The 12,985-nt window shown below is 50.5% G+C and overlaps 1 protein-coding gene across 3 annotated transcripts in view; it reads right to left on the reverse strand.

The window, feature by feature from the left end:
• Positions 1-12,985, reverse strand: part of RGS3 (regulator of G protein signaling 3) — a 119,912-nt gene that overhangs the window by 91,536 nt on the left and 15,391 nt on the right. For all 3 annotated transcript variants that reach the window (XM_059142767.1, XM_059142768.1, XM_059142771.1), the window contains exons 2-6: positions 12,760-12,810; positions 10,867-10,925; positions 9,567-9,661; positions 8,546-8,614; positions 199-259 (exon numbers count right to left, since the gene is read on the reverse strand). In XM_059142767.1, the coding sequence (XP_058998750.1) occupies positions 199-259; positions 8,546-8,614; positions 9,567-9,661; positions 10,867-10,925; positions 12,760-12,810 (335 nt within the window). The remainder of the gene's footprint in view (positions 1-198; positions 260-8,545; positions 8,615-9,566; positions 9,662-10,866; positions 10,926-12,759; positions 12,811-12,985) is intronic.

Here is a 12,985-nt window from a genome sequence, read left to right on the forward strand (position 1 = left end):
CTGACAACTGATCTCTGACAAGCACCAACCAAGTAGAGGACCCAAAGCCTGGTCGGAGGAACGATCAACAGTGTTGTTATTCAGGCCGGAAGCAGACGAGTCAGAAGCTCCACCCAAGGGCTTCCAGACAAAGAGCTCTGGCCGTGCTAGCCCTGACCTTGATGGGATGATCCTTCCAGAAGCTTCCCTGGGGCTCACCTTGTCCGGAGTCAGGAGGGACTTCACCCCAAAGCTCATGCAGCCAATGAGCCCGCTCTGTCTGGGAGAACAATGGAGGCTTGAGTCAGCACCTTCTCCAAGGGTTCTATCGGGAGACCAATTATCGCATGCAACATAGGTCTGCCTGATTCCTTGTGAGCACTTTGACCCACGTTGTCTCATCTGATCCTTCCAACTTGGTGAGTTAGGTTGGAGAGGGCTGAGTCTCCCCATTTCATGGAGGAAAAGGCCGAGAGGCTCAGAGCTGGTCCCCTTCCCAGGGTCACAAAACAAGTGAGTAGTCAGGTCCTGTGGGAAAGCCATGCACCCTAGCTTGGAAAGCCATACTCCCTCTACCAACCACAAAAGCTCAAGGCTACTGGGCTTTGGGGACTTTTTTTTTTCTTTAATTTTAGTAGAGTCAACATACTGTGTTATATTAGTTTCAAGAGTACAGTATAATGATTCAACAACTCCACATCTCCCAGAGCTCATGAAGATAGGGCACTGTCTCCCCTCCCCATCCCCCACCTCTCCTTTGGCAACAGGTTTGTTCTCTGTACTTAAGAGTCCAGATTTTTTGTCTTTTTTTTTTTTATTTGCTCATTTGTATTGTCTCTTAATTCCACATAAGGTGAAATCGTACAGTATTTGTCTATCTCTGCCTGACTCATTTCACTCAGCATGAACAGTTCTGGTACTGAGGAGATCTGAAGAGCCACGCCTTGCCGGGAATTTCAGCACCCATCTCCACGGACTGACGCTCAACTGAAAAGCTGTGGGACCTCAAGTTCAAGAAGCTTTTCTCAGGTACAGGCAGGACCTTAGCAGTTCTAGGACAGGTTCAGGTCACGGTCCCAGTCAACACAAAAATTGTTGAGACTAACCTGACCTGGAAAAGTAGGCGTGAGCCAGGGTCAGGCCACGTGGGTGGGGTCACACTGTGGCGAGAGGCTGAGTTCAGTCAGTTCCTCCATGGCTAAGAGTAATTCAAAGTTCTGGAAGACTGATCACCATTGAGTCCCAACGTCCAATCAGGGACTGACTGATAGAAGGCAGCTTCCAGTAATGATGGCATACACTAACGCTAATGAAATTCAAAAAATAATCTTGCTGGGTGCCTGGGTGGCTCAGTTGGTTAAGCTACTGTCTTCCACTCATGTCATGATCCTGGAGTCCCGGGATCGAGTCCCACATTGGGATTCCATCTCCACGGGGAGTCTGCTTCTCCCTCTGACCTTCTCCCCTCTCATGCTCTCTCAAATAAATAAATAAAATCTTAAAAATATAATAATCTTGTCACTGGGAGAGAAAATGAAATAGTTGTCAAATCTGTAGTTTAATGAGAGGGACACCCACAAAAATAGTAACAATGGTTGTCTCCGGTAGATGGGATTAGAAAGGTTTTTGTCTTCTTTGGGTTTTCAGTGCTTTCAAATGTTCATAGGCAACAAGCACTACTTTTGTAATCAGAAAAGAAAAAAAATATAAAAGCATTTGGAAATACTTCTACTCTCCCATATCTTTCTCTAGCCTAGCACGAGAGTCAATTTTCATTTTTCTGTTCTCCTCTTTCTTAGCACATCCCCAACTCAGACTGCCCCAGAGACTGGTTTGATAGCTGTTAATCAAGAAATGACATGAGTATTTAGATGGAAGCATAATCAACCCTTCAACATCTGAGGGACCCACACAGAGGAGGGATTGAGCAAATACTGTGGAAGACACAAGAGCAAAGCCAAAGATGGAAGGAGACGCCCAGACGGGTAGTGAACTCCCTGGAGACATGCCTCCCGGAACCTGCTCTAGGGCTGCCTAAGTGAGGCCAGGGGCTCTAGCCGAGGGTTCAGCCCAGAACCCTCTGAAGAGCCCACCCAAGTCCTGTGCATCAGAGCCTGCTCCCGAGGACAGACACAGCAAGTCCAAGGGAGGATCTGGATGTGCAAGTCTAGAGGAAGCTATCCCGGACTCCTGCAGGGCTCCTGCCCGTGCCTGCTCCAGTCTAGGACCGGTGGGCCAGGTCTCAATGAATACATACTGTTTGCATTCTCTGGAAAGTGTAGCAACTCATCACCAGACTGTCCCAGGCAGAATAAAACTAACGGCTTCTCACAGGCAGCCAGGTCAAGTAGGGGCGGGGCTGCCAAAAGGCAGGGACTGATCCTCAGAACCGGTGCCCCTGCCCCACAGAGGCATACTCTGCCCCACCCTCCCCACCTCCTGTCACTTGGCTACTCCCCGTGCTCCCTCTCCCTGCCCTCATTTCCTGTGGCCTGGGCACTATGGTTCCCCCTCTTCCTTGCCCCTTCCCATCAGACAAGACCAGATTAATAATCTACCCAAAGAGGACAGTGCACTCACCCCCAGTAAAGGGACCCTTCCACATCCCTCTCCCCAGCCCACCCGCAAAAGCAAGCACTCCTCCCTCCTGGGAAGTAGCCAAGTAGGCACAACCAGCCACAGGGACCATCACCAGCCGCAGACACTAGTCTGAGTTGCCATTCCAGAAAAGCCTTTTCAAGGCTTCGCCAAAGTCCTCACCACGAACTTAATTTTATTTATCAACACATTCAAGGGCAGCCCGGCTGGTATCTGCGTGCTCACACCTCCTTGGTGCACACTTTCCTATCACACTGGGTATGACTCTAACTTTCTAAATGTCCAAGCACAATGCTTTAGCTGTAATAAAGGCTGCCTCTTCCCTCTGCTCTTCAATAAGTGGAATTTCATTCCCTAAGGCTTAGAGAATGCTAAATGGTTAATAGCTTCCCATGAGCTTTACTTCCTGTTAAGGGGCCTCCAATGAGTTCATGCTAATTCAGGCCAAGTAAATTGTCACAATTAATGTCCATAAGCAGGAAACTCTCTCTAAGTGTTCTTCAATTAGCTACTCCTTAAGCCTGCTTTTGAAAAATCCTTGGAGGAAGAAAGACTTCTTTTACATGTAATCTGACCTGCAATGTACTGGTCGGTCAGCTTATAAACTTGGGAACAGGTGCTTACCCTGGAGACTGCATGAAAACTTCACGAGCACCAAGTCTCAGAGGCCAAGCCTCGGTGACTTCTGAATGCTGAACCCTGAGCTCAGGGCTCTGTGCACTCAGGGAAGGCTTGACGAATGGATGAATCCATCATGCCTCTGGCTGGTTGGCAGGCCCTGGGCAAGGAGCCGCAGCATTAAGGAAAGAAGACAAACATGCAGGGATTGAAATAGCATTTCAAGACAGCAATACAAGGCCTCTCACTGACAGGGCGAGATTGACAGACAGATGAACAGTGCAGGCAACAAATGCTGAAAGCTCTGGGAGGGCTGAGATCCTGGACGAAGGCCTGAAGAGCTGAGCCAGGGAGAGGAAGAGGAAGGGCAGAGGGAACAGCCAGTACAAAGACTCAGAGGTAAGGCTTCATGGAACTCTCATGGGGAAGAGTGTTTGGGTCTGTTACCTTTTGAGCAGAGGGCACGAGACCCCTGCAAAATGAAAACGCATTATTTTCAGGGAATGCTTTTCCATTCTCTCTGCAGGGGCCTTAAACTATTTCTGTTGCTGGGTGAGAGCAGTTAATCTCCATTTATTTTTACTTTGGTGGCTTAAATTGAACACGTTTTTTTCCATTCTTTTTTTTTTTCTTCATTCCCCGTGTCTGGTCACAAGCTTTCTAACATGATGGCACTGTGCTTGGCACTGAGATCCTGTTTGGGAAGTAGATTAAAGGCGGGAGAACAGGACAGGGTATGACACACAGCAAAGAGACTCTCCATAAATGTTCCTACTCTTTGCATAAAGGATTATGTGTTTAGAGTCTATGTGTGTTTTGTTCTTTTTTTAGCGCGGTGCGTGACCTTACAATCCTAAGACTGTTCTCTGGCCACTGGTTCTGAAAGTGCTATGACTGATACTAGAAGCTTCAGTGTGGCCTTCACCGTATCATCAAACAAAAGTTTTAAATAGCTGAGTTCCATAGTCAGTGATATCAAGGAGTTACTATTAATTGTCAAGCATGATAATGGCACTGTGGTTGTTTTCTTAAGCCATCTTTTAGAGAGATATGTAGAGAGGACATGAGATGATGATGTCTGGGATTGGCTTAAAAAAAATCCACTGGAGGAAGGATACTGTGTGGGGGCAGGGAGGGAATAAGACTCGCCATACAGTGCTGATTGATGAAGCTGGACTGTGACTCTACGAGGGCTTATTATATGATATTTCCTACCTTTGCGCATGTTTGAAAATGTCTATAATTTCTTGAAAATTCACAGAACCTGAAAGCTGAAAAAAATCTTAGCATCTTTCACTGAATTTCACAGTTGAAACCGGGGCCCAGAGTGGGGAAGGGACATACCCAAGGTCTCCCAGTGATGTTGGCATGAAGCCAGATTTCCTGCCCTCAGGCCTGGTTCCCCTCAGCACCCACTCTGTCACCATGATGAGGTGACATCACCCAGCATTTCCCCCAAAGATGTTCGTCTTTGTAGACCATCTCGTCCCCCTAAGACGAGTTCACAGCCATCACGGGCAGGATCGTGAGAAGTCATGAAACAGAGGCTTCCCTTTTATTGCTTATCAGTTGCAAAGTGCAGCTGCCACATATTTACCTGATGATTTATGTAAAACCACACGACAAATGCCGTGGGAAACAGCCCAGGCCCCAAGGAACAAGGGTACCGACACAGTGTGTCACAGAAAGAGTACAGCTTTGGAGCCATTTACCGCCTGCATGAGATGGTCAGTGGGGCTGTAACATGGTTATAATTACACAGGTTTGGCACCAAGCTGCCTGAATTTGAATCCTGTTTCCACCACCTCCTGGCTGTGCTAGCTTGGGTAAGTTACTTGATCTCTCTGTGCCTCTGTGTCCTCACCTGTCAGAGAGCGACAATACCATTACCTATTTAGACAGCGTTGTGAGGACTAAATTAGACAACACGAGGAGCAGGCTGTGCAATGTCCACACACAGTGGACATTCGGTGTCTAAAAACCTCACACAGGCTCCTTCGCCTTTATAAGCCTCAGTTTCTTCTTCTCTGAAGGGAGGGACGGTAAGAATTCCTGCCTCCTGGGGTTGTGATGAGGATTAAATGAGATAACGTGTGTTCAGTGCCTGGCACAGAGAAGAGTTCAGTCAATGTTTGTTTCCCTCCTTCTGTGATGGTCTTTGATGCTGCTAAGTCGCATGTCTGTCCTTCGCCCTTCGGAGAAGCACAATGCGGTGTTGAGAGTATTCTGCAGGGCAGAAGTTTCCTGCAATTGCTCGGTCTGCCTCCCCCAGCTTAGAGGCCTTCTGGCTTGGAGATGGATCAACACCACGCCTCCCCATGGCCCAGGGGGCCTCTGTGGCGCTGGCAGCTTCAGAGGGGCCATCTGTCCCCCAGTGGGCCTGCCTGTGCCTGCTCTGTCCCTCTTGAGCTTTGGGTTGGGACCGTGACCACGAGTTCCACTCTGTTTGGTTTAATAAGGAATCTCACTTTCCCAAAATAGGCAACAAGTGGAGACACGGCCTCTGTCATGCTGCCCCGCTGGGCGCTGACTCACTTTCCCCGCAACCTCACTTTCTTTTCCAAAAACCGTGAACTGCCCTCTGCTGGACTCGCCCTGGTCTCACAGGAGGGCAGACCTCTGTGGCAGATCCCTGGATGGCGCCTACCTCCAGCACCTGCTCTCCTCCTTGCCTCCATCCTGTGGGCTCCCCTGATGCCCTCCTCTGTCTTCTTCAGGTTTTCCTGTCAAGATGGGATTCTCACCCTTGAGCCTGGTCACTCACATCCTGGGCAGTCCCCCCTACTTCACCTACCACCTTGGTGGTTGTGGCTCCCATATTCCTGGCATGGACCTCTCTCCCTCTGGGCTCTGTGTCAGCAAGGCTCCCCCCCCCCCCCCCCGCCACAGCTCCATCTGGCTGCTCTCCAGCCCCTTCTTCCCAGGGGGCCCAAAGCTGGTTCCCTTCCCCTCCATGGCATGCTGATTCGCTTGGGGACACCACCCGATATTGGGAATGACTCCTGACTTCACCTGCTGCTCTCACAGCCAAACCACCACTAAGTACTATTAATCTCATCTCCTAAATCTGGCCTAGGTCTGTTTCTCTCCCCTCCATCCCTAAAGCATCTCTCTCACAGATCACCCCAAGATCTCCTAACTCCTCCCCAGCCTTCCAAAGCCCTACCAGGTGACAGATCTAGAACACGCACCTGCCTCTCCCCTGCTCAACACCCCTCAGTATCTCTCCACCGCCAACTTTCCAAACACCAAGGTGGCGGCGTGAGGGTCCCCCGAGAACTTGTATAAACGTAGATTTCTCAGCCCTGCCCATGAAGATCAGACTGAATCCATCTGATGTGGCCCCTGGGAACCTGTGTTCTCTGCAAGCATCCCAGGGAATCTGATGCAAATCCAGGACTGAGAACGACCCCCCTTAGGGTGCCAAAGAACACCACAGAATCATCTGATTTGGCTCACACCAACCTCTTCATCTTATCTCTAACCGGTCCGTACTTTGTACTTGACCCTCCTGCCACACTGGGTAGTTTGGAGACCTTTCCCCACTCCTGCCCTGTCCTGCACGCTATACTCTGCTGGTTCTTTCTTCTGTCCTTCTGCATGCACCCCAGGAGGCAGTATAGTGAGAGTGAGACTCTGGGGCCTAAGTGCGTGGATCCCCAGCCCAGCTCTACTGCCTACTGGCCATGTGACCTTGGGCAACTGACTCCCTTTCTTACCTTCCATTTCCTCTTCTGAAAACTCGGGCAAAACCCTACTCCTCTTAAGAGTTAAGAATTAAATGAGATAACATACTGTCAACCCCTGGCTTGTGGTCAACACTCAATAAACTGTTGTTCTTATTATCAATGTGATGTCCTCTTTTTCACCCACACCTCTAAGTCCCTATCAGTGATCCTCACCAGAGCAGTATTGTCTCTGATTGACCCCACGTGTCCCCAGCATCCAGAACAACGTAGTCACGTGGGTACCCAGGAAATGACAGCTGAATGAATGAGGTCTATAGCACCATCACTTCCATGAGAAAAAGTATGCTCTATTAAAAGAAATATCTTTCCTTATGAAGGCTGAGTAAGGCTCAATTTTAAAAAGCATACCAGCTATAACATGTAAAATGCTAAAAAACAAACCCCAAAGTATCTTCCCAGTCTAAGCTGATGAACGGAGCTGATGTTCATTCACTGAGGCATTTGTCCAGTTGGTTCTATGATGGTTCAACAAAACTATGACCACAGGGTCCCCCAGATCCCTTTGGCTGCACCAGGGGAAGAGCTCCTGCTGCTCACGGTAGGCAAGGCACCCAGCCCAGCTGCTCTTACCCCTCTGCCGGGCAGCCGATTCTCCCCCTCGCCCCACACTCTTTGCCTGTGCTGGACTAAACCCCACACTAAGGACCACGTCTGGCCTCCCACCTCCTGGGCAGCCCCCAGACCCGCCTGTTTGGCTCCTCCCACAAAAGACCTCAGCACCTGCCATGCAGCCTCCTCATAGCAGCCTGAGCCCAGTGTGCGTAACCCTGCCTCTTGCTTTTGCTCATGCAAAACCTTCTCTCCTTGTCTTTTTTTTTTTTTTTTAAGATTTTATTTATTTGACAGACAGAGATCACAAGTAGGCAGAGAGGCAGGCAGAGAGAGAGAGAGGAGGAAGCAGGCTCCCTGCTAAGCAGAGAGCCTGATGCGGGGCTCGATCCCAGGACCCTGAGATCATGACCTGAGCCGAAGGCAGAGGCTTTAACCCACTGACTACCCCAGCACCCCCTTCTCTCCTTGTCTTATTCTTGATCTCTGCCCCGAGTACACAATCCCATTTCTTTTGTGAAGCCTTCCTTGATCACAGTGGCCCACAAGGAACTTCTCTCTTCCTATACTTACTGTCCTTATTACTCATTCAGCCTTGTATCCATTCAAACAATATTTACAGAACATCTACGTGCTAGGTATTGAGTATAGTGATGTCTAGGAAAGAAATGGGCCTATTTTTCTAGGAGCTTCTACTCGTATGGAACTGAGCCTGTTTATATGTTACTGTAATCAGTGCCTACGCAGCAGCTAGTATCCCTTCCTGCAAGTGGGCACCTTGAGAACAGAATCCACAGGCAGACTAGCTGGTGTTCCCGGAGACCAACGCAGTGCCTTGTTGATACCAAGGGTACAGCAAATACTGCTTGGTAACATGGTCCTCGGCATTGTCTGATGCTATGGGGACTCAAGGGAGAGCTAGTCTCTCAGGTTGAGTATGGCCACTACTACTCAGTCATCTCACAAGATTTAACTTGTTGCCTGCTGGCTGCCTGTCTGCCACCTGCAGGCCAAGGGCAGGCTCTCCCCTCCAGCTCAGCGCTTCCCCTCACCTGGAGTCACCCGCCCTATTCCACACAGTGACCAGAAGGCGCTTCTGTTCATCTTCCTCTTGGACAGGACTGCAAAGCAAACCAGATGGTCAGGGTGTTAGTAGGGCCGAGCTCCGGTCTGGACCTCCAGAGTCCATCACTGCTGCAAAGTTTAGAAATAACTAAAACAACCATAAGGAGCTGGTTAAAGAAACTCCCAACAGGGTGGGAGGTGAGTATTCACACACACAGAAGAGCTTACATCACCTTGTTCAGGACAAAAGGGAGCTTACCGCACACTGTTATAGAACAATCCCATTTTTGTAAACACCTGCACACACACACACATACACACCCACACAAATCAAAGACCCAAAAAGAAATAACCCGAGGCATGTAGGACTCAAACGGTTTTCTCTTTTCTTCTCTTTGCTGATCTATTTTTCTACAATAAACAAAATCAGTTTAAAAAAAAAAAAAAGTGTACTTCATTTTCAGAAACAGAATACCAAACGGCCATTCCTTCCCATTGGTCCCAGAGTTCAGGGAGGGGGAACAAATAATAACAATACTACTACTACTACTACTACTACTAAACAGCTGACCATGCATTACATGGTCTCATTCATAGGTCAGCTCTCCGAGGTCGGTACTCTCATCAGCCCGTTTTACAACTATGGAAGTTGAGGCCCGGGGAGGGTAGCAAGTTTTACAAAGCAGAGGGATTCCTCCACTTGGAAAATTTCTTCTACCCAAGGAAAAGCCTTGGCCCGAGGCACAGTGGGAAAATGCCTACTTGTCAGGGGCTGCCAGCCTCAGGCTGGGCACTTTGTTGTGAGAACCAGCCAAGTGGTACCTTATCACCGTGGACCCCGCAGCTGGGCCCGGAGCCAGCGATGCAAGGACGCGAGTGAATGGGAAAACACAGACATCCTTCAGAAGTCACTGTTTTTCTGCTCAGATCCACTTCTAGATTTGACAGACAGAGCTGTTTCCAGATAAACACTCCTTCCCTCTTCCCTCGAGGCCCCCAGACTCTTACAAGAAGAAGTGCTCGCGGAAGACCGGCTCTCTGCAGTCTGGGACGGTCCGTGTCTTCTGGCGACGAAGGCGGTTATTTTCAGGGATCAGAGAAATCTTGAATTGGAGAAAAGCAAGCATGAGAAGAGGGCTCATGGCCTCTGACACACCAAAGCCCAGCAGCTGACTCTGCCCATCTCCCAGGGGAAAGGCTTCCCGGGTGTCCTTCAAACCGGCCTCTGCGGAGGAGAACAGGGTGCTGTCCTCCGTCAGAGGCCAGGAGACAAACAGAAGCTACTGCCGAGGCACAAGAGTCAGAGGCGGGGACAGGGAGTGGGGAAAGGTCCCTGCGGTGGGTGACACCACCAAGGCAGCCACAGGCTTGGCCGTAGATGGAGTGTACTTCGGCCATCTCCGGTCTTCCTCTCAGCACTGGTCTCTCTCCTGAGTTCCCCGCAGCTGCTCAGTGCTCCCTTCCCCAGAGGCTCCGGGTCAGCCTCCACTAAGGCCCCAAATCCATGTTCTCGCCCTCGAGCTGCTCCTGCCCTGCTTCTGACCAAGTCCTCACCGACAGGGACCTCTGACCAGCCTGGGGACTTTGGGAGAGAAAAGAGGGGTATATCCCAGCTGCCACACTCTAGGAAGTGGCTGGCCTTCGGCTCTGGCTGGAAGTAGGCCCTCCGCCCTATAGGGCCTCTGTCTTCATGGCAAGGGCCCCACTCATTTGGATCTTTTAGGCCTCAGAGACACTCCCTCTCCTCCACCACCCATCTTGCTTCCGGTTTTGCCGGGGAGAGGAGTGAGAATACTGCTTTTCATGAGAGGGCTTGGGATTATCTGTGGATTTCTGTCACACACACATTCATGAGGATGACCGAGCTCACCCATAAGAGTCCAGCTCTTGGGGCACCTGGGTGGCTCAGTGGGTTGAGGCCTCTGCCTTCAGCTCAGGTCCTGGGATCAAGCCCCACATCAGGTTCTCTGCTCAGCAGCGAGCCTGCTTCCTCCTCTCTCTGCCTGCCTCTCTGCCTACTTGTGATCTCTAGCTGTCAAATAAATAAAATAAAATCTTAAAAAAAAAAGAGTCCAGCTCTTGTAGGAAGCCATAGGGACCAAGCTAGACTAAGGGAAGGGCCTATCCTAGCTCAGCGCCTCATCACTGGACCTAATTAATCCCTAAGGACCAAAATAGGAGGTGGTCCCTGCCACCTCGAATGGCCCCAGGCCCACAGATGGGCTGAGACCTTGGGACACAGTCTAGTGACATGGCTCCCCACTACCCCTCACCCCACCCAAACACACCCCCCCAGCTCATCAAATACCTTCACGTAGGGATCACAGATGCCAGGGTCTCTGCTCATCAGGCCTTTTCCTTCTATAACTAAAGAAAGAATGAAAATGTTGGGGTAGGTGGCTAGGTGGGAAGGATTATCACCAGCCCCTAATGTGTGTGAGAGCCATTGGTTATTAACCCCCTCTGGTCCAGTCCATTCCCACCATCCCCCACATGCAGGCAGCACTCTCACTGAGACAATGCAGGATCCTTTTGATTCCTTGAATCTTACAGCTGAAAGAGAACCTCAAATTTATCAAGTTGAACCCCTCATTTAAAAGGAAAGATGAGACTATCAGGGGACCCAGAAATAGTGAGAAACCTGCCCAAAGTCACAGAGCAATCAGAGCGATGGGAATGCCAGAGCCGGGTTTGGATCCCTATCTCCTGACTCCCGGTCCAGTGCTCCTTCCTCCACACAAGACTAGAGAACTCATCCTGAGGCATCTGCTGCACTGGGGCTGCTGGACGGTATAGCACGGCAGGCAAAAGTCCAGGTCCAGAGATGGGCCCCGGGCCCTGGGTCTGCAGACCAGCACCAGTGCCAGTCCCACTGCTTACTAGATGGGAGAGCTTGAGCAAGCGGCTTTGTCTCTCTGCAGCTGAATTCGCTGTTTTTCAGTGGGGGAGTGATCATAATGGGTTAGGGATCACGACATCCACTCCACATGGTGGGTCTGCTACGTAAAGGCAATAATGTGTCTAAAGTGCTTAGGAGAGGGCCTGGCAAGCAAGTATCTGCTCAAGGGACATTTGCTAGAGAAAAAAATAATAATAAATAAAGGCAAGGGACAGGTGGCGGGTGAGGCAAAGGCCTGATCCTGACATAAGCCCCGCCTGTTTGCCTGAGGTCTGCAGAAACAGGGCAGCATTTTTTTACTGTTCAGTGTGGATGGAGCCCGAGGGTTTGGCTTGGACGGGGCTCCCATAGTCTGAGGCATGAAGCCTGAGAAGCCAAAGAAGAGAGAGAACAGACTGGAAGGGATGAAGAGGCCCAAGACTGGGGTGAAGCCAAAGCAAACTGTGCAGGACAAATGAAGTGGTGGAGGCCAAGATGCATTTTGCAAAATCTGTTTGCACAGCTGGAGTCCGGCTCTGGCCCACAAAGAAACCCCCTCTGCTGGTCCTTGGGAACGTCACCCCCCCCACCGGAGGCCAGGACCGGAGGACCCCAGGCGCCTGCTGGTCTATGCTGCCTGGTGTCCTAGCTACGGTTCCTGTGTGCATCCTTCCTCTCAAGGGCGTGGTCATAGGGAGGGGGGCAGGCTCCCGGCTTGAGGAAACCCTGGGTCTCCCTGCCCCACCCCCTCTTGACCCTATGCAGGTGCAGCAGACATGGCTGCTGTCCCACTGCACTCCTGGGACAACTCAGAGAGAACCCATGTAGTCAGGGCCGTGAGAAGGACACAGAGGAGGAAACAACATACTCAGGTAGGTCACGGGGGTGATTCCTGGAGGGGAAAAGGTGAAGCAAAATGAGCCTTCCTTCCTGAGTCTTAATGATGATGAAGGCAGGCATGTTTCTTGCAAAATCAGAGGGAAGGAGAGTTATTTTTCAAAAGGAATTCAAAAAGAGGGCATGCGACTCCAGGCACAAGAGACCTTGGGAGCAGAGGCTCAGAGGCATGGCAAGCATGATGCCCTCAAGGGGGCACAGGTAACTGGCCAGAAAAGGGGGTACAGGGAGATATTAACAGCAAGAGCCACGCAGGCTAGAGAGATAGGCAGGGCCTGCTGGGATAAACAGAAGAGTCCAGGCAACAAAGGCTGTGGCAGAAGTTCAGGAACTACGTGTGTACTGAGTGGAAGGACAAACAGATGATTAATGGACAGGTAAAGTGTAAAATCCTCTGGGTGGCACCTTCATCACCTGGATACTCACTGTGGAGCAGCAGAACCCGGTCCTGGGCGTCAATTGACAGCTTCAGCTGACCTAAGGAAACAACAGAAGCAACTTCACTTCGTCTCCTTGTTGGGTGAAAGACAGGGTAGCAGTGACAGGGCTGCTCTTTTGTTCATGTGAAGTGATTCAGAGACCTAAACACTCTCTGGGTTGGAAGAGAGCCCAGAAGCCACCTAGGGCAGCCTCTTCACAACATCAGGAGTCC

This window comes from Mustela lutreola, chromosome 12 (genome assembly GCF_030435805.1).
Source record: "Mustela lutreola isolate mMusLut2 chromosome 12, mMusLut2.pri, whole genome shotgun sequence".
In the NCBI taxonomy this organism is placed as follows: Eukaryota; Metazoa; Chordata; class Mammalia; order Carnivora; family Mustelidae; genus Mustela; species Mustela lutreola.